Consider the following 23,663-nt stretch of genomic DNA (forward strand, 5'->3'; position numbering starts at 1 on the left):
CAAAACAAAATTTATTGCTTCTGTAAGTAAATCATCTTCTGTGATTCATCTTTTACTTACACTTAATTTTGTTTAAAATATATTCATGCAACAAATATTTATTAAGTACCTGTCATGTGCCAAGAACCTTACCATTGTCACTAGTAAAAACCAAAGGTTCTGAGACCTTATTAGAAAGAGAAGGAAAAAAGAAATTTAAAATGCTTAGTTTTCGGTTCACTGGTTCACAAATCAAACCTCTAGCATAGTTTTGACTTACTTACAGAGACAGTGAAAATCAGCCTAGTTTTGTGTTCTTTGTTTCAGATTTTTTGCATTTATTTGAAAAAAACATGATTCCAGAGAGGACTGTGGAGTTCCAACACATCATCCCCATCTCTGCAGTTACTGGAGAAGGAATTGGTGAACTAAAGAATTGTATAAGGAAATCTCTGGATGAACACACCAACCAGGAAAATGATGCATATCATAAGAAGCAGTTGCTTAATTTACGTATTTCCAATACAATATCTTATAGTGAGCTACCATCAAAGAATGCTGTTACTAGTGCCAGAATAGATATAACTTGAATATGTTAAAAGTGATACTGAAATTGCGTTCATTTGGAAGCTTTTCCACAGACATACTTTTTAGAATGTTAGTTGTTACTAACCTGGTGTATATGCCATCATTCAAGAACCATACTTTTTAAAGATGTTTTGTAGTTAAGTCTATCAACAGTAAAAAAAAGTAACTGAGGGTTAAAAATGACAGTTTATTATTTTATGGCCAATTCACCTATAATAAAATCCTATAATATTCCTGTACATATGTCTCTAGTGAGATCATTTTTTTAATTATATAAAGGATTCCTTATGAGCAATTAGGTTTTGTTTGTCTTTAAGTCTGTCATGTACCTGGTTCTACTAAATATATAATAGTTCTCTTTTTTGGAAAACCTCAAACCCTAAATTTGAACATATTCAGTGATAATAAAGACCATTGATAATCAGTAGATATATCTTTGTGATTTCAGCTTTTGGAAATTTTTCTTTCTTAAGTATAAGATTATTTTTTTTTTTTTTTTGCGGTATGCGGGCCTCTCACTGTTTTGGCCTCTCCCGTTGCGTGCTCCGGACGCGCAGGCTCAGCGGCCATGGCTCACGGGCCCAGTGGCTCCGCGGCATGTGGGATCCTCTCGGACCTGGGCACGAACCCGTGTCCCCTGCATCCGCAGGCGGACTCTCAACCACTGCGCCACCAGGGAAGCAGCCATGGCCGGGAGAGGCCACAACAGTGAGAGGCCCACATACTGCCAAAAAAAAAAAAAAAAAGTATTTTTTTCTTGCTTTGGACACACTGATGTATATCTCATTTTATTGTGTCCTAGTCGTTTCACTGTCTACTTTCATATTTTAGTAAGGAGAATAAATAGGAAGTACAATATTAAACAGTATTATCCATCATCAGTATATTCTCAGGAGATTATAATTTCTAAATTTCTGCCTGACTTTCAAAAATACTTACATATTATACATTTTCTCTTAATGCATTTTATTATAAAATATACATGTTAATTGTGAAATAAAATAAAATTTAAACAGTGCAAAAGCATATAAAGTAAAAAAGAAAAGTTCCCATCTTTCTGCATCAGGCTCTCCAGTTCTCAGAGAAAACCACATGTTCTTGCAGAATTTTTTAATGCATATATCTTTTTGCCTAAATGAGTTCATTATATAAGACTTTCCAAGGTTTTTTGGTTTTTACAAAATAGTAGCAAGTTAATGAGCTTCTAAAAATTATTCTTCAGTGCTACTTTTAAACTATTAGGAATTGTTTTGGAATTTAAGGCTAAGTGAAGCCTTAACATGTGGCTGTAAGTGTTAAATAAAAATGGCACTATCATTCTACTTAAATTTCTTCTGATGTGACAATGTGAGTGACTTCTTACAATTGTTATTTCACTTTTATTTGTTCTGTTTTCTATTCCCCACTCCCACCTCCCATCCCAGTCCCCAGATCACTGGCTTTTCTTGTGTTTCTTTTCATTGCATGGCTATTTATTGAGTGTCTCCCCTGTGCCAGGCACTGTGCAGGGCGCTGCATGTCCAATGTTAAGGAGAATAGACAGGACCTGCTGCCCTCATGGATCTCACGTTCAACATCAGAAGCTGCAGGGGATTAGAGCACTTTACAGCAAAGGAGTAAGAGTGAGGAAAGCGTTTGGAATTTGAACATCTTTACTGATCACAGTGACCATGTTTCATATTGGGTACGTTTTACATTTATAACTTGAGTGTCATTTTTCTCTTTTTCACTTCTATTGTTTCCTAAGTATGAACAAGTAGCAGTGTGATGACAGTTTGATCAGGTGAATTTCTGAAGTTCTGACACCATAATCTTATTTTTTGCTGTGGCAAAGGATAGTAGATGTGTGTTGAGGACTAAGAGGAATTGTAGCTTATTTGTTGTGTCTGTATTGCCCAGGTTACCACTCCACGACTAACTGAAACAGTTTATGTAACTCACTAAAATGTTCCATTATTTGTATTTTCTTCTTACCAAAAGTGTACTCTATGTACCTTTTTCTGATGGTTGATTTTTATTCTAAATGAAAGAAGAAAATCTGAATTCCTTTTTTATAAAATAAAAAATAAATTTTAAACACTTAAAGATTTATTTTGAAATATATATTTTAACTGCCATTTATTTTGTCCTTAATACTTTTTTGTTAAAAAGTATTGTTATAATACTGAATCCTTAATTGGATCCTTAACTGTTGTAGTACTGAATGGCCAGGGTATCAATACACTGTGTTTAACAAATTTTTACCAAGTCCCAGTCATTCTTGCAGAGCTTGCTATTTCAGAGTCATTTACCATCATAAATTACAAATTTATGCTACCAGACACTGTCAAGTATCCAACTGTGAGGTTGGATCTGTGCTCTGAAGATTTCACCTATGAAAAAAAAAAATTCAGAAACCTATTGTTCTTTTTGTAATATATATCCATATTATTTATCATAGCGAAATGACCTTTTTGTAAAATAAATGTTTTCTTTTAAGTGGTAAACATGTATTATATAATCAAGGGGGGAAATTTGCTTTCATAATGGGCAAAATTAGGTCAAGGGTATTTTATTTCAGGATTTATCCAGTTAGTTTTCCTGTAAAGTTATGTTTTTTTTTAGCTCAGTGTTCATTTGCTTTGTGAGGATAGAGGTCAGAGAAAGTTAATGAAAACTACAGATTTGGTTTTCTTGCTAAAAATGTACACAAAGACATGGAGTATTTTCCAAGTAGTTTCACAGGGTTTTTGCAAAGTTCAGATAAAATATTCAGTTAACAAAGTTAAGTTCCATCAAGAAATTTGTAATACCATTGAGGTACATTAAAAATAATGTTTCAGGGCTTCCCTGGTGGCGCAGTGGTTGAGAGTCCGCCTGCTGATACAGGGGACACGGGTTCGTGCCCTGGTCCAGGAAGATCCCACATGCCGTGGAGCCGCTGGGCCCGTGAGCCATGGCCGCTGAGCCTGCGCGTCCGGAGCCTGTGCTCCGCAACGAGAGAGGCCACAACAGTGAGAGGCCCGCGTACCGCAAAAAAAAAAAAAAAAAATAATGTTTCAAACCAACAGCATAGAAATATACTTACAAGTTATAGCTTAAAAAACAAAATGAAAATGGGGAATAATATAAATTGGTAAACTTTATACAAAAGACAATTTAAAAATATGGCAACATTTTTTTTGAAGTCCAAATCATTAAGTTGGATGGTAGGTACATGAGTGTTTTGGGGGTTTTTTTGACCTTTTTGTGATCTAAAATATTTTATAATTACAAAAAAGTATTTGCCTTACAAAAGTTTATATACCTTGGGAATTAAGAGGTAAACCTAGTTGATAAATATTGGCAGACAACATGCTACAATCTTTACTGCAGAGTTTAATGATGAAAAATATCTATTTTTTTTTCTTAAAGAGATATTTCAGGGAAGCGTTCTATTTATTTTCTGTTTTGTGATTGGAGGTAGCAAGTACAGGGAAAGTATCAGTGGACTCTTTTTAGCTTTTTAGTGAGTGTCACAAGCCAGCTGAAGGAAAAGCAAAATCAAATAGCTAATAGAAATGAGAAAAGGAGAAAGAAAAGTATGTTTGTTGGAAAGTTGGAGTATTTCCTTGTGGATAACTTAGGAGTAAAAGATGGGCTCATTGTCTCAGTTGGATGAGAAGCCAGCGGCAATTTCAACTACCTTTTCTGACTATAACCACTAATTTTAGGGTGTCCTAATTTTATTTTTATTTTTATTTATTTTTTTTTTTTTAAAATGTTCTCACTTGATGATTATGAGCGAACAGTTCTATTTTTTATTTATTTATTTATTTATTTTTGGCTGTGTTGGGTCTTCGTTTCTGTGCGAGGACTTTCTCTAGTTGTGGCGAGCGGGGGCCACTCTTCATCGCGGTGCACGGGCCTCTCACTGTCGCGGCCTCTCTTGTTGCAGAGCACAGGCTCCAGACGCACAGGCTCAGTAGTCGTGGCTCACGGGCCTAGTTGCTCCGCGGCACGTGGGATCTTCCCAGACCAGGGCTCGAACCCGTGTCCCCTGCATTGGCAGGCAGATTCTCAACCACTGCGCCACCAGGGAAGCCCAGGGTGTCCTAATTTTAAAAAAAAATTTTCTGTTTCTCATTGTAAGACAGTTGCTTAATTAATAGTTGTTGGGTATTTGGAAGACTTCAAAGGAAGTAATCTCCTTTGTGTATATTATTAATGTGTTCATAATAGAAATGAAATTTTTTGGGGTACCCAGATACCAAGCTATGTGAAGCATAGGTGTTATCTGAATCATGTCCTTTCCTTTGAAATACTTGGAATTTGAAGAACAGCATATGCAATTTATATTACAACTAATTCTGGAGCAAATATAGCAAGGCAGTTTTTTCCTATTTATTTTGTAAACTCTGAGTGCATTGAAAATTGAAAGCAAAGGACAAGAGCTTCCTTTGTTCATGGCACATATTTCAATATATTTTTCTGAAATTGTCAGTATCTTCTGACCAGTGCCTTCATTTTCTGATTTGTTGTCAAACATTGTTATTGGTATTATTTCTATATAAAAGGCTTTAGAAAGGCCATGGTGTAATATTCTTATATTAAGAAAAAGGATATGATTATAAAGCTAAAACATACCTTCAGTTTTATTTGTTTATGGTTTGCTACAAATTGAGGGAGATTGAAAATATCTTAAATCAAGAGCAGACATTGAGTAAAAGCTTATGGCTTTGGATGGATTTGAAGCATGATTAAATGATAGAGTAAATAAAAGCCTCTGGTCAACCAAACCCTAATGGAGGGAAATAAGAGTACTGCATAATAATTGAGCCTCAGCTTCAAAAACAAATCTTTCTGTGAACTGGTACTACTCCCAGGGTCAAGAGAAATAGTAAGAACAATACTGAGCACACATGGCCTTTCCTATAAAAATATGAACCAGAAAACTCACAGACTTAAAAGAACCATTAATGTCATAATCCCAAATTTGCAACATGTTCATCAGATGTTTAACATACAGGTTTCTCTTTAAAAATGGGGTATATGGGCTTCCCATAAAGCAGAAACTAACACACCATTGTAAAGCAATTATACTCCAATAAAGATGTTAAAAAAAATCCATACAAAAAATAGTGGTGGTGGGAGGAGGGGTAATAGGCATGGTAAAAGACAAACGATTTAAAACACCTGCAAGCAATTCCAGGAAAAAGCCTTCAGTTATTGTACTTTAAGCCAATTCTGTTGTACGGTCCCGTCCCCTTCCGGCTCCCTCCCCTCTTCACTAGTAACTTTATTAAAGGTCAGGAACAAGTGCTGTAGTCCTAGCTATGTTATAGTAGAGGACACATTCCTAACAGTTTTTTTTTCAAGCAGGGGGGAGCTCATTCTGTGTGCTGCTGCAGCACTGAGGAACCGAAAAGAAACAGGTGCCCTTGCTCGCTCGCCTAACAATTTTTAAAGTGACATCTCACTGCTTGATTTATCCAGAACCTTCTTCCCTTATTTCCTGTATTAGTTTGCTAAGGCTGCCATAACAAAGTACCACAAACTGAGGACTTAAACAGCAGAAATCTTCTGTCTCTTCCAGTTCTAGAAGCTGGAAGTTGGAGATAAAGGTGCCAACAGGATTAATTCCTTCAGAGAGCTGTGGAGAGAGAATCTTCCATGCCATTCACCTAGCATGTAGTGATTAGCTGGCAATCTTTGGCATTCCTTGGCCTATAGAAGCATCACCCCAATTTCTGCCTTCATCTTTGCATGGCATTCTGTGTGAGGTTGTCTTCAGATTTCCCCTCTTCCTAAGGAAACCAGTCATATTGGATTAAGGCTAATACTAAGGACCTCTTTTTAACTTGATTACCTCTGTAAAGACCCTATCTCCAAATAACATTATATCCTGATGTATGCTGAGGGAGTTAAGACCTCAGTAGATGAATTTTTGAGGGACATATTCAACCCACAAGGCTTCCCTTCTTTTCTTTCTACACTTCCCAACTAATAGTAAAAATTTACTTCCCAACTATACTTGCCAACTTCCCAATTATAATGTTATCTATTATTTTTATTTGACAGTCTCGTCTAAAAACAAGTTTATGGGTTTTTTCATTAATCTAAGTTTGCTGAATTTCAGTCGTGGAGTTGGAGAAATACTATGGTGAAATATGACTAACATGGAAAAGGAACAGTGTGTGCAAGTTAATTTACAATTTGAGGTTGAACTGTGTAGTTAACTATGTAGTTTAGTGAAGATACAAATATTCAGAGCAGCGGGGAGGTAGGTAGGATTTGAGTGAGCAAAGAGGATAGTATGAGGTCATTTCAAGTTCAGGAATAGCTTCAATGAGCAGTTAGATCTTAGAGGCAGAAATCCAAAAATAGGAAACTGTCCTGAGTCTGGAGAATTCTGAATAGTGACAGCCATCTTTTAGGAAGATCTGCCACTTAACCACTTCTTGACTTTGGGCAAATTATTTAACCTTTCTGCATCTCAATTTCTTTGTCATTAATATGAGGTTATGGTAATTAAATTAGAGAGTCCATGAAAAAGTGCTTGGTATATATTCAGTGTTATCTATTATTTTTTTAATTGATAATACATGTAAGGAAACTGTTAAAATATCTTTATGTGAAGAAGTGAAAGCAGCTGGTGGACAGTGAATTAATCAGATAAACTAGAAGAAAGGTAGAAATGTTGATGTTTCCATATCCAAGGAAGAAAAGTTTAGGGAAAAAAGGTGGTCTGAATTGTGTAATGTGGACCTGAAGCCGGTGGAAGAGAATTAGGACCAAAAAGAAGCCTTTGAATTCAAGCAGAAAGAGGTTATTAGTGACTGTAGGGAGAATAATAGTCCCCTAAAGATGTCCTTCTTCTCCTCTCTGGAATCTGAAAATGCTCTGTTACAGAATTAAGGTTGCAAGTCAGATGACCATAAAATAGAAAAATTATCCTGGGTAGTCCAGATGGGTCAATTTTAATCACAAGGTTCTTAAAAGCTACAAGAGGGAGGCAGAAGAATGTAGGGTGAAATGATTTCGATATTGAAAGACTCAACCAGTATTGCTGGGTTTGAAGATGGAAGGGGGCCACAAGCTAAGGAATGAAGGTGTCCTCAGGAACTGGAGAAGTAGAAAGAAAAGGAGATTTCCCTGGAGCTTCCAGAAAAAAACACAGCTCTTGCTTCCAGAAAAAAACACAGCTGATACCTTGATTCTAGCCCAGGGAGACCCTGTCAGATTTCTGACCTCCAAAACTGTAAGATAATAAATTTGTGGTGTTTTATAAGCCACTGAGTTTGTGGTAACTTGTTGAAGCAGCAATAGGAAACTAATAGAGTAAACGAGAATCTTCGTAGAATTTTGGTGATGAACGGTATATTGCAGTGAACTTGGAAGCCAGGATTGTTAATTGCTCAAAGTCTTACCTAAAGTACTTCTGAGAATGATATTCCAACATTCTAGTCCCACTAGGGCATGTAAGTATTTCACTTCATCTTTTCCATACCAAAGGCAGGCTAAACATAGACCTGAACTTGATCAATAAGTCTAAAAATAGGGTTGTCTTCCCTTCCTTTTATAGCTTTAAAAAAACATATTATCAACTACATATACATCTCAGCTAAAGTCTGCTAACAAGGTAGTCATCAGTGACTGGGAAATAAATTATAAAATGATTTTGTACACAGTTATTTGATTCAATTCAGTTTTATAGATTAGAGAACTGAAGTTCAGAGCAAAGAATCCTGTGTCATATCGTCATCATCCATCTGCTATTGCCAGAGCTGGCTTGGAGCCCAGAGCCTTTTTGTACCCAGAGATCCTTTTCACCCAATGCTGTCCCTCTTTCTCATTGTTACATCTCTAGGTCTGGCTTTGGGATCGGATTGCTTCTGGCCTTAAATCACCTTACATCCTCTGAAGCAGTATGGAAGATGAGAAAGTGGTAGCAGTGCAGATAGTAGCCTTTTTCATTACTAACACATAGTCCCGTTACTAGAGCAACACAAAAATGTCAAATGGAAATAGCAAATATGTAAAGTCCTTATTGTGTGTTAGACACGTATACTGTCTATGTATAGTAACTCATTTAATCCTCACCATAGTTTCTGATATAAATACATTATTATTACAGATGAGATCCTGAGCTACAAAGAGGTTATTTAACTTGCCCAAGGTCATACAGCGGCAGAGTGGTATAGGGATGGATGCCATCTTTTACTTTCATTTAAAATTATGATGCTTTCTCTCAAACTTTTTATTTTGAAAATGTTCAAAGGTACAGAGAATTTGAATAGTACAATGAACACCCGTATACTTACTCTCTCTAGATTTAACGATTATCAATATTTACCACATTTACTTTATCTCCATTTATGTGTATGTGTGATCATGACACTTCAGCATCTGCCCAGGGCAAGGCCACCTCCAAATATGCCTCAATGGCATATTGATTGTTTTGAATTAAAGTTACTTGAGAAACAGCAGGTGGAAAAAAAAATGAAATAAAAACAAAAAAACACTGACCCTCCCTCCCCCTTTCCCACTGAAAGTGGTAAATAAATCATTTAGTGGGAAATATTTACTTGGGGACCCAACTCAAAACTATTTTTAGTTTTGTTTCCTTTAACTGTTTTTTAGACCTGTAACAAATCTGGACGGAACTGAAGGTGCTAGAGGAATGGTGGAGGTGGGAAGCGGAGCAGAGGGCGGGAGGTGGTCCCAGGATATTGCCTGGGACTGCCGGCCCAGTGGATTTTGGGAATTGTGGTCTCCCAGTCATCCAGGACATGCTGGTTTAGGGAACCTGACTACGAGTCCCAGAAGCCTCCGGTGTGGCTCACTGGGAACGCACTTCCTGGGACGCGGAGAGGTAGGCGCTGTAAGAGCTTCCTCAGTGTGGGCGAGTAAAATGCTCTGGATGTGAGAAACAGGTAGGTCTGGTCAAGAATGTTCTAATTTCTGGGTCTTTTGCATAAGTAGCTGAGGATTTTGTGTAAGGTTGCTTAAACGACGGGAGTCATTTAGCCTTGAAAAATGCTGACCACATTTGCGGACGTGAACACTGAGTGAGGAGGTGTTTGGTAGAGCTCTAAAAAATTATTTTGGATCCAGGAGTATGAAAATGGCTAGGGGTCTGGTCGGGGCAGCCAGGGGCTTGGGGCTTGCCTGGCCGGGTGTGCGGTGTGGAGCTGCAGGTTGCTATTTTTGAATCAGCAGCTCATGCTGGTTGTGTAATGATGACCTGCTCACTGTTCAACCCACTCAGTGTTGCAGAGATGGGTTTTTCTGAGAGCGTTCATAGTCATTGTTGCGGTCTCTTTCCATTGGTTCTAACCTGGAAAGCTCTTTTTTTTTTTCTCTTTTTTTCTGCTCGCTCTGGTGCTCCTGAGGACACAGCTCAAAGGGAGTGAGAGGAGGGTGTGGGGGAGGGGAGGCTTCTCTGGAAGCTTGATTTGCTTTCCTCTGAAGCCCACGTTCTGTGTTACAGGCTTTGCAAGAGGCTAGTCATGACATTAGAAAGCCAGACTTGGTGACCCCACTTAAAAATGATTGCTCAGAGATCCTGTTGTGTGTTTTCTATTGTAAAAATGATTTCACTTAACTTTGGATTGAGCAGTTGTGCTTGAAACCAACCCAGACATACATCTGGAAAAGAGAAGAACAAAAACAAAAGCAAAAAAACCACCTGATTGAAATCACTTCTGTGCAGACTGTTGGGAACATCATTCTACTTAATGATCGTAGTAGGGCTAGTGATACAGCCTTAATCCAGGAAGTTTTCAGGTGTTTACAAGTTTTCCTTCTCATCCTCCTATTTGAGGTAAATAGTATTTGAAGATGAAGTTGTTGATGCTTAAGAAAGATATATGGAAACGTTTAAATGGCGGCTTGAGCTATTGGTGGAGCTATAAACTGAAAAAAACATTCTAGATGCAAATCTTAGTAGGCACAGTGCGAATCAGCTTGGACTAGTTTTGTTGTCAGTATCCTTTTTAAAGGTATTAAAGAAACATCATGGGGGCTTCTCTGGTGGCGCAGTGGTTGAGAGTCTGCCTGCCGATGCAGGGGACACGAGTTCATGCCCCGGTCCGGGAAGATCCCACATGCCGCGGAGCAGCTGGGTCCGTGAGCCATGGCCGCTGAGCCTGCGCGTCCGGAGCCTGTGCTCCGCAACGGGAGAGGCCACAACAGTGAGAGGCCCACGTACCGCCAAAAAAAAAAAAAAAAAAACATCATGAATGTCTTTTATGACAAGACAACTAATCACACAGTGTTTCATTGGCCCTCCATTCTTTCACTATAGTCATGAAAGGATCTAAAAAATTCATTAAATATTGATCATCTATTTCCAGGACAGTAAAGTGACTTTTATCCTTATTTTTCCTATCTGCTCGAATCACAAAATGAGGGTTAATTTTTTCTTCTGTATCTCACATATAGATATTGTGTGAATTTAAGAATAAACTGCCTTTTTTTTTTTAACTCATTAACCACCTTTTTTGGTTTAAGATTTCATTGATTTCAGATGATTGCTAATTATTTCTCCTAATGCTCTGTGAATTCAAATTGAGTTTTTAAACTAGTACCATTTTAATCTGAAGTACTTTTCCTGTTTCTTTAGGTCCAGATCATCTGTGCTGTGTGTTCAGATGTGCATATATTTCTTCTAAGTTGATTAAAGTTTTAGAACTATCAAGTACCTCAAAGAGTAAGTACATTCCTTGATTATATCTCTTCCTTTTGCTACCATATATCAGATGACACTTTTTTCTCTTGTTTAACAAAATAAAGTTATAGGACAGACCTCCATTGCAAGTGCTATGTTGATGATCTACAGTTTCTAAGAAAACCCAAATTATGGAAGAATTACGGTAGAAGGGACTGCTAGTGTTACTACCAAGGATTAATGTAGCTGCTATCACAGATGTATGCTTACGTAGCTATTCCTTAGAATTGTTCCTGAAACAATACAATAATGGATCTGGGGCTTCCCTGGTGGCGCAGTGGTTGAGAGTCCGCCTGCCGATGCAGGGGACACGGGTTCGTGCCCCGGTCCGGGAAGATCCCACATGCCGCAGAGCGGTTGGGCCCGTGAGCCATGGCCGCTGAGCCTGCGCCTCCGGAGCCTGTGCTCCACAACGGGAGAGGCCACAACAGTGAGAGGCCCGCGTACCAAAAAAAAATAAATAAATAATAGTGGATCTGGTAATTCTTTAAGCTCTTAGCCACTATTCCTGCTTCAAACTTCTTTGAACTCTATTCCAAACCACAGGAAAGGTATTCTTTTGAAAATATTTTTATTTGAAATATCTTTGATAACCTTTAATTGTGTACAGAAATTTATCCGTCTACTTCTCTGCAAGTCATTGTGGAACAGTTAGATGACAGATGTGAAGTGGGTGTTTTGAACAGAGTTCTTGTCTGATTTGGTCAGTAACTACTCTCAAAGAGAATGTTCTCATAAACCTACCAATAATCATTACAGACTTAAATTCCTGACCCTATTCTGCTTTACAAAGGGCTTTACTATATATGATCTCACAGCTACCTTGGGGGACATGTGAGAAATTTAAGATGCGGAGGACATAGGTGACTTTCCCAGTTTGCAAATAGTAGTTTATGACTTGCATATGAGTCTTGGGGTTGCCTGGGTTGCAATACCAAGCTGCCTCCCAGATGGAAACAGCAAGCTGACACATCTGTATATACAACCCAGCTCAAGACTGTCAGCCAGCTAGTGTTCATGGGTGCTCCTCAGATTGCTAAACTGTGTTCTTAGCCTTGCACATTTGCTGCAGTCGCTAATAAGGGGTTTTCATATGGCAAAAAGATGTTTTTTTCCTCATTGGGAGAAATATTTTAAAGAGGAAATAAAAATATAATAAATTGTTTAACTTTGATAAGCAAACATTAATTTTATATATGAACCAGTCTTAGTGGCAAGGGGCGAATCCCGTATGTAACATACCTGTTAAGTTGAAAACATGAGAATCAACAGAGCCATAATTGATCGAATCTCTAACCACTGTGGAAGTTAACCAGTGTTGCCAAACTTAGATATTTGTTTCTACAAGCATAGACTGTTTGTAAATACCTGGTAATGGCCTCATCTTTCTTGGGAAGTTTCTGGGGGAAGAAAATGAACTTTATTTTTAAAAATGAGAGGCTTTGGCCAATAAAGAATGGAAAGCAGGGGCACATTCTAGAAGCAGTTTGAAGGCTTCAACACACAGAGTATGAATGAATGAAATGAGTGGAACTGATCCTAGAGCAAATTTTTAACTTTCTGTGCCCTGACCATACTCACATGGACCTTCCATTTGTTTGTTTGTTCATTCATTCAACAAATAATTGAGTGCCTTCTATGTGCCAGTGTTGGACACAGTGAAAAAAACAGAAGGCTCTCTGTCCTCCTGAAATTTACAGTCTGGTGAGGAAGATAAACACTGAACAGGGAATATAAGAATAATCACTGCTACCAAAGAAAAAGTACGAAGGTGTAACTAGGGGCAGGCGGAAGGTGAAGGGTGGGGGAAGAGACGGGAAGTTTAGGGTCAGACTCCCTGGAAACCAGAAAGATGAGTACGAGTTAGCTAAGCAAAGAATAGGATGGGATTAAGAAAGTTCTAGGAGGAAAAACAGCATGAGAAAAAGCCCTTAGCCAAGTTGAAAAACAAAATTTGAGAAGTTAAAGGAAAAGCAGTATGGCTGCATAGACTGTAATATGTAATGTGGGAGAATGACACAATAAGGAGATTGAGAATCTGGCAGGAACCAAATGGTGGGATTTAAAACTTTGGAAACTATGGAAAAGATTTAAAACTTTATTCTGAGGAAGCTATTCAGTAGGAAGCTATTGAATGGTAAGAAATGATCAGATTTGCATTTGAGAAAATTATACCAAATTCGAAATTAATTGGTATAGCTCTAAGAGTCAGCATTATCTTTCAGTTTTAAATCACTAAACATATTCCTTTTCTCAACTATCCCTATAAAATTGTTACTTCATCCCTCTAGTGAGATATACTACTTACCATCAAATCATACATATGTGGAGTTAAGAGCAGGGTATATAAAAAGTACAGCAGCCAAAGAAAGTTACAAAGAGCAAGGACATTAATTCCAGCACTGAGACTGAAATTTAGTTAAATAGAGGTTAATAGTATTTCCCTTCTGAGAAATGCCATGGTATACTTGCTGGCTCTCTAAAATAGGACTGTTGGGCTTCCCTGGTGGCACAGTGGTTGAGAGTCCGCCTGTTGATGCAGGGGACACAGGTTTGTGCCCCGGTCTGGGAAGATCCCACATGCCGCGGAGCGGCTAGGCCCGTGAGCTGTGGCCGCTGAGCCTGCGCGTCTGGAGCCTGTGCTCTGTAACGGGAGAGGCCACAACAGTGAGAGGCCCGCATACTGCAAAATAAATAAATAAATAAATAAAATAAGATAAAATAGGACTGTTCGTTAGTCTCTGGGATCTGAGCTAAGAATACTTCAGCAGACGCAAGTTCAGGGGACTGATATAACACTTGTACTGATTTGATGCAGGATAAATTTGAACATACTTGATACTGAAATAGATATTGACTATTGACCCACCTCTGTTTATTAGTGTCATTTGATAGTCTGTAGGCTAAGAACTACAGAAATTATTTATCAATAACAAAGTCATTCATACTGATCTTGTTTCTCATTTCATTTGCGTTGTAGGAATTAGGGGTACAGGGCAGCTTGATTGAAGAAATCTCAATCACATTGATACTCCAAGTAATTGTCCCCTACCTCTGAAAGCAGGAAGGAATTGTGATTGGGTTAGGACTTTGCATGGGTTATGTGAAGGAGTTCTGAAGCTTTGAAAGAAACTGGGGGAACCTTTTTCCTTACGTCTTCACAACATTGATTAAATCTTCATTCTCTTTCATTGCTCAGTTGTTCTCTAACACTGAATGATACATTTTTATGAACAGGTATCTTATTGGGTCACTTTGCTTAATACCTAACAATAATCACTTGATATGTAATAATCAGACATCTCTTTCATTATCAGCATTTTGAGTTCTTATAAAACAGCATATTTTTTCCCTCAGTCTGACTGTTAACACACTGGGGCAAGGTCCAGATCTTAATGGCCTTAGTGTCCCTCTAGGGCCTAACAGAGTGTTTTGCATGTGCTAGATACTCAGTAAATACCTGTTGAATGAATGATTGCTTAGTAATGGCTACTTCCTTGTGCAGTTCTACGTCATTAATAGCCTACCTTTGTGAGTTGCTGTGGCCTTGGGCCGGGGCCCAGTATTTATTTATTTACATATTCCTAAAATGACTCTTGTGCCAGGCACTGTGCAGGTTACTTACAGTATACTGGGGGGACAGGCGAATGAGCAGAAACCAACAGGAAGCTGGATTCTAGAGACTGACAACAGTAGTGGCCTTTTCCAGGGTAAACATCCTCAAACTTGCACCAGAGTTTCCATTGTTGGACTAAGGTGGTCGGTTGGTTGCTAAAATTAAGCATTTAAAATTTGCAGGAAAAAATAAATTAGGACCATAATTCCTCTGTTTGAAGTATTTTCATCCTTAACATTTTCTTAAACAATTACTACTTTTGGTAATATTGACAGAAGACAACATGATAAACAAGTAGTAAACTAAGAACAGAGAAACTTAGAACTAGTTATGCTTAACTTGAGGACTTTAAAAAATGGTCACTTGTGCTTAAACTCTGATTTTTATATTGTACACTTACATATGTGTGTGTGTATAGGTATGTACACATACGTGTATGTTTTCTGCTAGTAAAATTATTCCTAGTTCATGTGATTGTGTTAAATATATAGTAAATTAAAATAGTCTGTTCTGTTGTCTCATAGGAGGCATGATGGAAGGCAGAGAAAATACATTTGAGTGGTGTTTGGAGAGTGAGTTTCAAACTCTTGAATAAATAAAGGTGAATAATATACTGGTTTTTATAATTTGTCATATACAGAAAAAGAACACAGCCTTTTGAGATGAAAGGCCTGGCTACCTTTTTTCTTTTTCCTTATAATAGCATTAATAGAGATAGGTTGTCATTACTTCAGAAATCTCTGTATTCATTTTATATGAGCAGTAATAGTAGACTAACCAATCATAGTATATTAGTATAATAACCAATAGTTTAATAACCTGAAATGCATGCCCATCATCTTGAACCAGTCAGGAAGTAGATGAGTAGAATAATTTCAGGGACCTTTGTTCTCTCTTTTTCGTTTGAGTAACTCATTGGAGAGGAGTCTATTTATGTTTTGTGATTTTCTGGTATGCCCGGTATATAGGAATGAGATGTTTGCTTTTTTTTAATTTAACGTTTGTTCAACAGATGTTCTTTGAACTGCTCCAGGATGCCAGGCACTGAGCTGATCACTGAGTGCTAAGAAGTAGTTAACGCTTGCATCCCACTTATAAGGCGCCAGATGTAACTTTAAGCATTTGACATTATACTAACTCATTGAATACTTAGAAAACCCTGTGAGGTAGGCACAGTTACTTTTCCCATTTTACAGATGAGGAAAATGAGGCACACGGAAGTATTGTTGTTGACCCAAGGTGTCTTTGGTCACTTGGCTAGAAAGTGAGTAATTGCGGATTGGAACCCAAGTAGTCTGGCTCAGAGTCTGCCCTCAACCACTCTGCTGCCCTGTAGTGCTTCTTTCCCTATGCCTTTGTCTTTTATGCTGGTCCCATTTTACATTTGCGTGAGCATTTGAAGCCGAATTTGTGTTGTTTGTAGTTGACGGTTGATGAGTGCTTTGACCCTATATATTTGAGTGTCTGACACATCAAAGTGTTTGATATGTGGTTGTCGAATGAGTGATTTTGGACAACTGAGAGAATTCCTGATGTGATGTTAAGAGAATCTGAAATTATTTTGGTGGTTCCTCTGATTCACTGTGTAGAAAAATACTCATGTGTGAAGACTTTAGTTGCTATATGACCCAGGCAGTAGTAAGCGATCGTGTGTGTGTGCAGCTGTGCTCTGAGGTCACATGCATGTGTGCTTATATACATTCATATTGTACATGGAGAGGAGACAAGGGACAGAATTTCCCTGTTTGCATTGATGTCATTGGTTGTGTTTCCAGTCAGCACCATGCTCTCCTATTGTCCCCTCATGATTTGTCCTCTTGTGTGTCACCCCCTAGTCTGACTGGCAGTACTGCACAAGCCTGCCTGCCATGGGCTGTCGGGATGTCCATGCAGCCACGGTCCTCTCCTTCCTGTGTGGAATCGCTTCGGTAGCAGGCCTCTTTGCGGGGACTCTGCTTCCCAACTGGAGAAAATTACGACTGATCACGTTCAACAGAAATGAGAAGAACCTGACTGTTTACACAGGCCTGTGGGTGAAATGTGCCCGGTACGACGGGGGCAATGACTGCCTGATGTACGACACTACTTGGTACTCATCAGTTGACCAGCTGGACCTGCGGGTCCTCCAGTTTGCCCTGCCCCTCAGCATCCTGATTGCAATGGGGGCCCTGCTGCTCTGCCTGATTGGAATGTGTAACACCGCCTTCAGATCCTCGGTGCCCAACATCAAACTGGCCAAGTGTCTGGTCAATAGTGCCGGCTGCCATCTGGTGGCCGGGCTGCTGTTTTTCCTGGCAGGTACTGTGAGCCTCTCCCCATCCATCTGGGTCATCTTTTATAACATCCATCTGAACAGGAAGTTCGAGCCAGTCTTTATGTTTGACTATGCAGTGTATGTCACTATTGCTAGTGCTGGGGGCTTGTTTACGACTTCCCTTCTACTGTTTATTTGGTACTGTGCATGCAAATCTTTGCCTTCTCCTTTCTGGCAACCGCTGTACTCCCATCCTCCCAGTATGCATACATATTCACAGCCCTATTCAGCACGCTCCCGCCTCTCTGCCATAGAAATTGACATTCCAGTAGTTTCACACAGCACCTAGTGGGGAAATAGTTGCTAAAGAAAACTTGTAGCCTCACATTTCCCTTGTGCAAGGAGCTATTTTGGACCTATATACATTTTCCTTTGATCACAGTCAGTGAAGCCAAATTAGTATGTCTTAGTAGGATGAAGTGCTGCTAGTTTTTATGAAAAGTACAATATTTAAATGTGAATCATTCCTTTTATCTTCTTATGCTAGAAGGATTTTTAGCCTCCAGGTTGATATCTGATCAGTTATTTCGGTGGAAAGGACCTGTGTCTCAACTGAGGTGATTTAGAGCAACATAGTAAAAAATGATTGCTAAGAGAAGCTCTTATAAGCGATCCTTATGAGTATTTCAGAATGTGTTTTGTCCTTTTGCTATAATACCTTAAATTGGGAAAAAAGGGCAATTTCAAAATAAAAATCTTTTTTCAGGTAAGGGTGATATTTTAACAGTAGCCAGTCTACCAGCTTAGGCTGTAACTTTTCTTACTTCTTTCTCGGGGCAAAATGTATTGAATAGAGTTCGGTATTTTGAAGATGACTTTCTTTTGTGAGTTCTTATCTTCTACCTCATGCCTGTGTTTAAAAATAAAATGTATTTTAAGTGATGTCAGAGAGAATAAACCTAACATTTAAAATATCTATTAGTATGGATAACATTTAACATAATTTTAAAAGTTAATAGTTCTATAAGTTGTATTATTAAAGTGTGCCATGCGATGGGTTGGTGCTTCCTCTGAGGCAGAAAAACTTTTCCCCAGATATCATCCACCAAGTGGTACTCATGCCCACGTATAATCTCTTAGTGACTAAGAGAAAGAAATAAAGAGGCCCGAGTGGTTAGTTCTCCTTTAGACAGTGGTAGGGGACAAGCATCTGTTCTTCAGTGACAACATCAGAGATTCATTCTGGTGACTGCCTTTTGGGTGATGGGTGAAGTGAGGCATGACTTCACCATGACTGCATTCACCCTTGATTCAGTTCCTGCCTCCATCACTGATTATTTTCTTGAGGATATATCTTTGCCCAACACTTTACTAGGTGCTATAGAGGATACATGCAAAGAATGAGATCTGGTCCCATCTACTAAGAAATTTTAATTTAATAGAGAAGATCAAATTGTTATCTGACAATTAGGGAACAGTCTGACTTCAGTGACAGCTGGTCTTCACTTCTCAATCATTGATCTAGGAATATATTTCACCCAGAGACATGGCTTTCTGGCAGACAGGCTTATTGTACAATACCAGCAATATTTAGAACCCAGAAATTCAGTTTGTTAGATCCTTTAGAGCACCTACATTAGCCTAGACACTGTAATAACATGATATCAGATTCATAAGAATGGATGGGCAAAAGTGGTAAAGATTAAATTGTTCCCTTTTCACCTCTGAAAGTATGACGATGTATTAAAGAGGGAGGAATATTTAAAATCTCTCTTCTAATGGGGTAACATTTAGAGGAAACCATGTTAACACCGAGATGAATGCTTAGAAATTCAGGGATATTGGGTGTTTACCCTTATGAATTTGAGCTGTTTATTTGATGTAATTTGCTACACATTAGTGCTATGTTCATGGGGATTTTGTTCTATTACCCATTACAAAATTCACAGACAGCTAGTTGCATGGCTAACAGATTATTGTGCCTCTTTTGCAAATCTGAGTATGCTTCTGGTACTTCTGTGGATGTAAATGGTACTTTTGTTTCTAATTACAAACACTAGTTTATGTATATAGCAAATAAATACAGTTGTATAATTTTTAAATGCCATCAGTTGAAAGCACGCAAAACTATGGTTTTCTTAGCTATAGCTTCTGATTTCCTTCAGTTCTTTTAATTCTTCTCAGATATAGCTGAGTCTTGATCATTCCAAGACAGCGGCAGGTAGAATTTTGAGATTAGTATTAATTTCCCCCCTTTGCTAATTAATTTCTGTCCCCTCTCTCACTGAAGTTGTCCAAAAGTGTCAAGAGTTCCACCATTCTTTGTATAAACAATGTTAAAAGCAGACTCAGCCATTAATATTCTAGACAGTTTTTAGTCCATGGGATCATGTATATAAAATGTTAAACTTTTCCTGTAAGAATCTTTCGGATTCTTTTCATAATCTGTAGCCTCTAATTAGTATTTATTATAGATTCACTTGGCAAAAGAAACAGTTGTTTCCCTTATTGTCGTTAATATTTCAGATTTGCTATCAGGAGCTATTCTTCAAAGCCATCAAAGGAAATCAAGTATTTATCATTCTTTTTAATAACTTTTGAGCATTCATCAGTCTATCATTGTGATGCGGGATATCTTTTTTTGTTGTTACAAGTCTCTTAATGTTAAAGGCCTTTTACAGAAGTTTGGAAAACCTTAAACGTAGTATGATCCACCAGATCTGGTTTATCCAACCATGGGAGAAAACAAAACCCTGAGCTTACTTTACTTGTAAATAAATATACACTATAATAGATAATATGTTTGCTGTAAACTGCAATGTAAAACCTCGATAAAACTGCACTGTACTTGATGTTTATTAAAAGATGTATTTTTACAAGTTTCTGTTTCTATCCTCATTTCGTCAGTGCTTTAAGTTGAAATATTTCGAGAAATGTTTCTCAGATATGTGCAAATTGAAAAAGACAGCACCACTTAAAGCCCTGTAGAATAGCAATTGGAACAGAATTGGAAAACTTGGCATTATTATCTCAGAAGCATCAGGACCCTTCATTTCTAAGAGTGGTCTTAGGAGTTTACTGGACTATTTCAATATTCCACAAAAAAAACACCAAATAAAGTCAAATGTGCCAGACTTGCCTCATCGATGGAGTGTTTCAGCGATCTGTGATCTTGGAGATTGGGATTTCTCAGATGGTTAAGTGGCAGATCTTTCCTTATTCTTCAGAACTTGAGGTTAACAGGAAAAGCAATCCTAACAGGTAAGTCACCTCAGAATTTCTGGAGCCTGGAATGAATTCTTAGTTTTCTGCCTCCTGGTGAGAGCACTCACAAGCACTCCTCACTGAACCCAAGGCTCTCTGGTGGGACATTAGATGCCAGAGCCGTACGTTGCACTGGAAATCCAAAGCTGCTTCAAGCTGGCCATCCCCATAGCTGATTATACTAACGTACCACAGTCCGGAGCCTGCCCCTTGGTTGCACAGTCTCACTGAGGGTGGCTGAAATGCTAGAGAAACTCTTCATGCTAAACAAATTCACAAGAGACTGATTTACCAACCAGAAGTGAGAAATATAGATGCCTTGCAACCACTATCCAAGACCAGTGTTTTAAAAATACACCCTACACAGAGCTCCTTGGAGAAAGGACTGATTCTACTCCTGGGGTAGGGAAAGTACAAGATTAGCCCAGCGTCTTCTGTAAAGAAAATGGTCAAAGAATGATGGGGATTTACCCAATTGCACAGAAGCCGGCTTAAAGAGATTCCCACTGGCCAAATCTGGGACAATCTGAGCATCAAAATAAATAATAGTAATGGGTTATAATCCATTGAATAAAGCAAAAATCCATGCATCCCTACTGATACAAATGGGAAGAAAGAAAAGTTGTTTCTTACAGTAAAATACCAAATAATAAATATGGAAAAATAGATGGAGTTGGGAAAACATCAATAGAATTGAAACTAGTTGATGAAAGTTTGATGAGAAAGAGGATATTTACGTTGTCTCAAAATACTGCTCCACAAATTACTAATTCCAGAGGGAAAAGTAGTAACTTTATTAGTGGATAAACTTGGCAGACACACCCTTAACCAAGTGATTAAATTTATCACCAGTACAACAAACCAACACCATGCACCTTCTAATATGATGCAACAAGAAGGTCAGATCATTGCTTTTGTGGTGTTTCCATTAAAAATACATAGCTTGAGACTAATCTTGAGGAAACGTGCAGTTTGTCAGTTCCACTTTTACTTTTTGCCTCCTTCTCTACCTCTCCTAATCTCACACCTCTTCATTTTAATAGAAAAGCATAAAACCTTACAGTCTAAGTTGTCTCTAAAATATTTCCTACAGTAACTCTTTTAGGAGAGAATTTGAAGAGCTTGTGTCAGGTTTCTCTGGGGAAAAAAAAGGAAAGGTCCTTGCAGAAGAGATGTAAATCAAAGTGACAGAACCACAGGACTCATGGGATCTTAATTAGCTGTGCCATTTCATTGCTTAGCAGTATCTTCAGTCCTGAAGTATACTGATAGGTTAGCCTAAGGGCTATCTCCCCTTCTTTCCCCTCCCCCACACTGGAGTAACCTTTCTAGGAGAAGGTCATTCTCCCTGTCCCTGGTGGGTGTCTCACCACCCTCCAGCCCAGGAAGGTTCTCTGTCAGTGACATAGCATGCCAGAGCCCTTTAAAACCTCACCGCAGGACTGTGGAACTCAGAGAGAAAAAGCACAACTATAGCCTGCCTAATAGTCATATCCAAATCTGCTATTAACAGGAAATTTGGGTTTGTTTGAATTTGTTTGGAAATATTCCAGCTTTCCAGACTGTTATGTGAAACAAATCCTTCAGCAAATTTTGACGAAGAAAATGAGATGGTGAATGAGGAGAGAAATTTTTTCTTATTTTGTATGAAAAACCCAGTATGACTGGGTCCTGTTAGCAGGAATGTAGTAATCATGATTTTGAGTGGTCCTTGTTCATTAAAATCCTCTATAGAAAAAAAATATAGATTCATGTCTCCAGGGTTTTGCTTTATAGAAAAAAGTTAACAGCTTCTCATTAAGAGAAAAGGCATTATTGATACTTCAACTGCTTTATATATAGTGGCCTCGCTCCAAGATTCACTCTTTAACAGTTTGAAAGGGTACTTCTAGTAAATAAATCCAGATAATTCATTTAAATTTAAAAATAATTTTTGCCTCTATCCCCATGTCCCTTTTCTTGTCCTCACTCTCAGGCTAATCCTGTGTTCTGGACAGTCCAGGTGGGGAGTTTAGCACCAGGAGGTTTCTGCAGATAGTGGGGACCCCGGGTCCTGGCAGTCCCCCTCTGGGGTGAGCAGGCGCGTAGGAAGCCTGTCTTTCCCTTTGCTAGCCACGTGAATGAGGGCTTTGGCTCATGTTCTGACCTGCTGACTTGCTCCTGGCTGTTTCTGCTTTAACAGCTCGAAGGTAGCAGTGGATGCTGGAGCCCGGTTGTACTGGCCGGTTGTGCACATCTCTTCCCAACTCCTCGCCCAATGACATCATGTTGGTAGTTTGAAATTGGCCATGGTGGAAGTATTGATGCCACAGAAATTGGCAAATGCTACAAGTTAGAGTTTGGGTTTTTTTTCCTTTTTTTTTTCTTTCCTCCCTCCCTCCCTCCCTCCCTCCCTGCCCTCCTCTCCTGGGAAACTGGGAATTATAGCAAGTGCTGAGAGCTGTAAAACCTTATCTGTGATAAAGGGACTCTCTGAAATAGACTTTTAATGGGTCTCTCTACCTCCAATATTGCTCTATGTCCCTCCCCAACACCAACCCATCCTGTACACAGACAACAGAAGGAACCTAATGAATACAAGTATGACCTAATCTCTCCTCTACTTAAAATAATTCAGCAATTACCTCTCAGAACAGAGTCTAAACTCTTTTAAGTCTGAGTGGTAGGTCTTGTGCAGTAGAACAGATAAGAGTTCATCAAAGAATATAGAGCCAGGAAAAACAAACTACCTGGCATAGCACAGCCACACAAGTTATCTAGAAAGAGATTTTTTTCACTGTGTCCACAGCTGATGAGACTTTTAGCAATTATTGACACAATATCTCACAAGTCTAATGTGTAACAATGCAAATTCAAGAATAAATAATAGGGAATATCCCTTCTCAGGGACCTCTAGATTGGTTACATACATTATTCAAGGAATTTCTGTTTTATGGCATGATGAATGTGATAGCTAGCCTTTAAGATGGCCCCCAATGATCCCTGCTTCCTGGTATTCATATCCTTATGCAGTCCTTTCCCACACTGAACAGGGCTGACATGTGTTACCAATAAAATTTTGCAGAAATGATAGCCTGTGACTTCTGAGGTTATAGGTCATAAAAGATGTAGCTTCTGCTTCTCTATCTTAGATCACTTGCTCTGAGGGGAAGCCAGCTGCCATGTTGTAAGGACATACACAGCCCTATGGTTAATTTAGGAAGAACCAAGGCCTCCTACCAACAGCCAGTACCAATTTGCCAGCCATGTAAGAAAGCCATGTTGGAAGCAGA

The 23,663-nt window shown here is 38.7% G+C and overlaps 2 protein-coding genes across 5 annotated transcripts in view; both read left to right on the forward strand.

Moving 5' to 3' along the window:
- Positions 1–18,754, forward strand: part of GTPBP10 (GTP binding protein 10) — a 39,872-nt gene extending 21,118 nt beyond the window's left edge. The window contains exons 10-12 of the mRNA XM_032642403.1: positions 307–2,251; positions 11,153–11,239; positions 16,709–18,754. Coding sequence (XP_032498294.1) covers positions 307–569 — 263 coding nt within the window. The 3' untranslated portion in view covers positions 570–2,251; positions 11,153–11,239; positions 16,709–18,754. The remainder of the gene's footprint in view (positions 1–306; positions 2,252–11,152; positions 11,240–16,708) is intronic.
- Positions 738–20,006, forward strand: CLDN12 (claudin 12). Of its 4 annotated transcripts, XM_032642408.1 has the most exons (5): positions 2,118–2,251; positions 9,169–9,461; positions 11,153–11,239; positions 15,398–15,474; positions 16,709–20,006. In XM_032642408.1, exon 5 carries the CDS (start codon positions 16,742–16,744, stop codon positions 17,474–17,476), a length of 735 nt encoding a protein of 244 aa, XP_032498299.1. In that variant the 5' UTR covers positions 2,118–2,251; positions 9,169–9,461; positions 11,153–11,239; positions 15,398–15,474; positions 16,709–16,741; the 3' UTR covers positions 17,477–20,006. The 4 variants fall into 4 exon arrangements, with proteins under 4 accessions (XP_032498295.1, XP_032498299.1, XP_032498297.1 ...); XM_032642406.1 differs by lacking the exon at positions 15,398–15,474; XM_032642407.1 differs by lacking the exon at positions 9,169–9,461 and having other exon boundaries at positions 2,228–2,251.
- Positions 20,007–23,663: the final 3,657 nt, after the last annotated feature.

The sequence above is a fragment of the Phocoena sinus genome, chromosome 9, assembly GCF_008692025.1.
Source record: "Phocoena sinus isolate mPhoSin1 chromosome 9, mPhoSin1.pri, whole genome shotgun sequence".
Taxonomy (NCBI): Eukaryota; Metazoa; Chordata; class Mammalia; order Artiodactyla; family Phocoenidae; genus Phocoena; species Phocoena sinus.

What these genes read in the sequence shown, in the direction of transcription:
- CLDN12 (XM_032642404.1), top strand. Translation starts at nt 16,742, where the DNA reads ATGGGCTGTCGGGATGTCCATGCAGCCACGGTCCTCTCCTTCCTGTGT.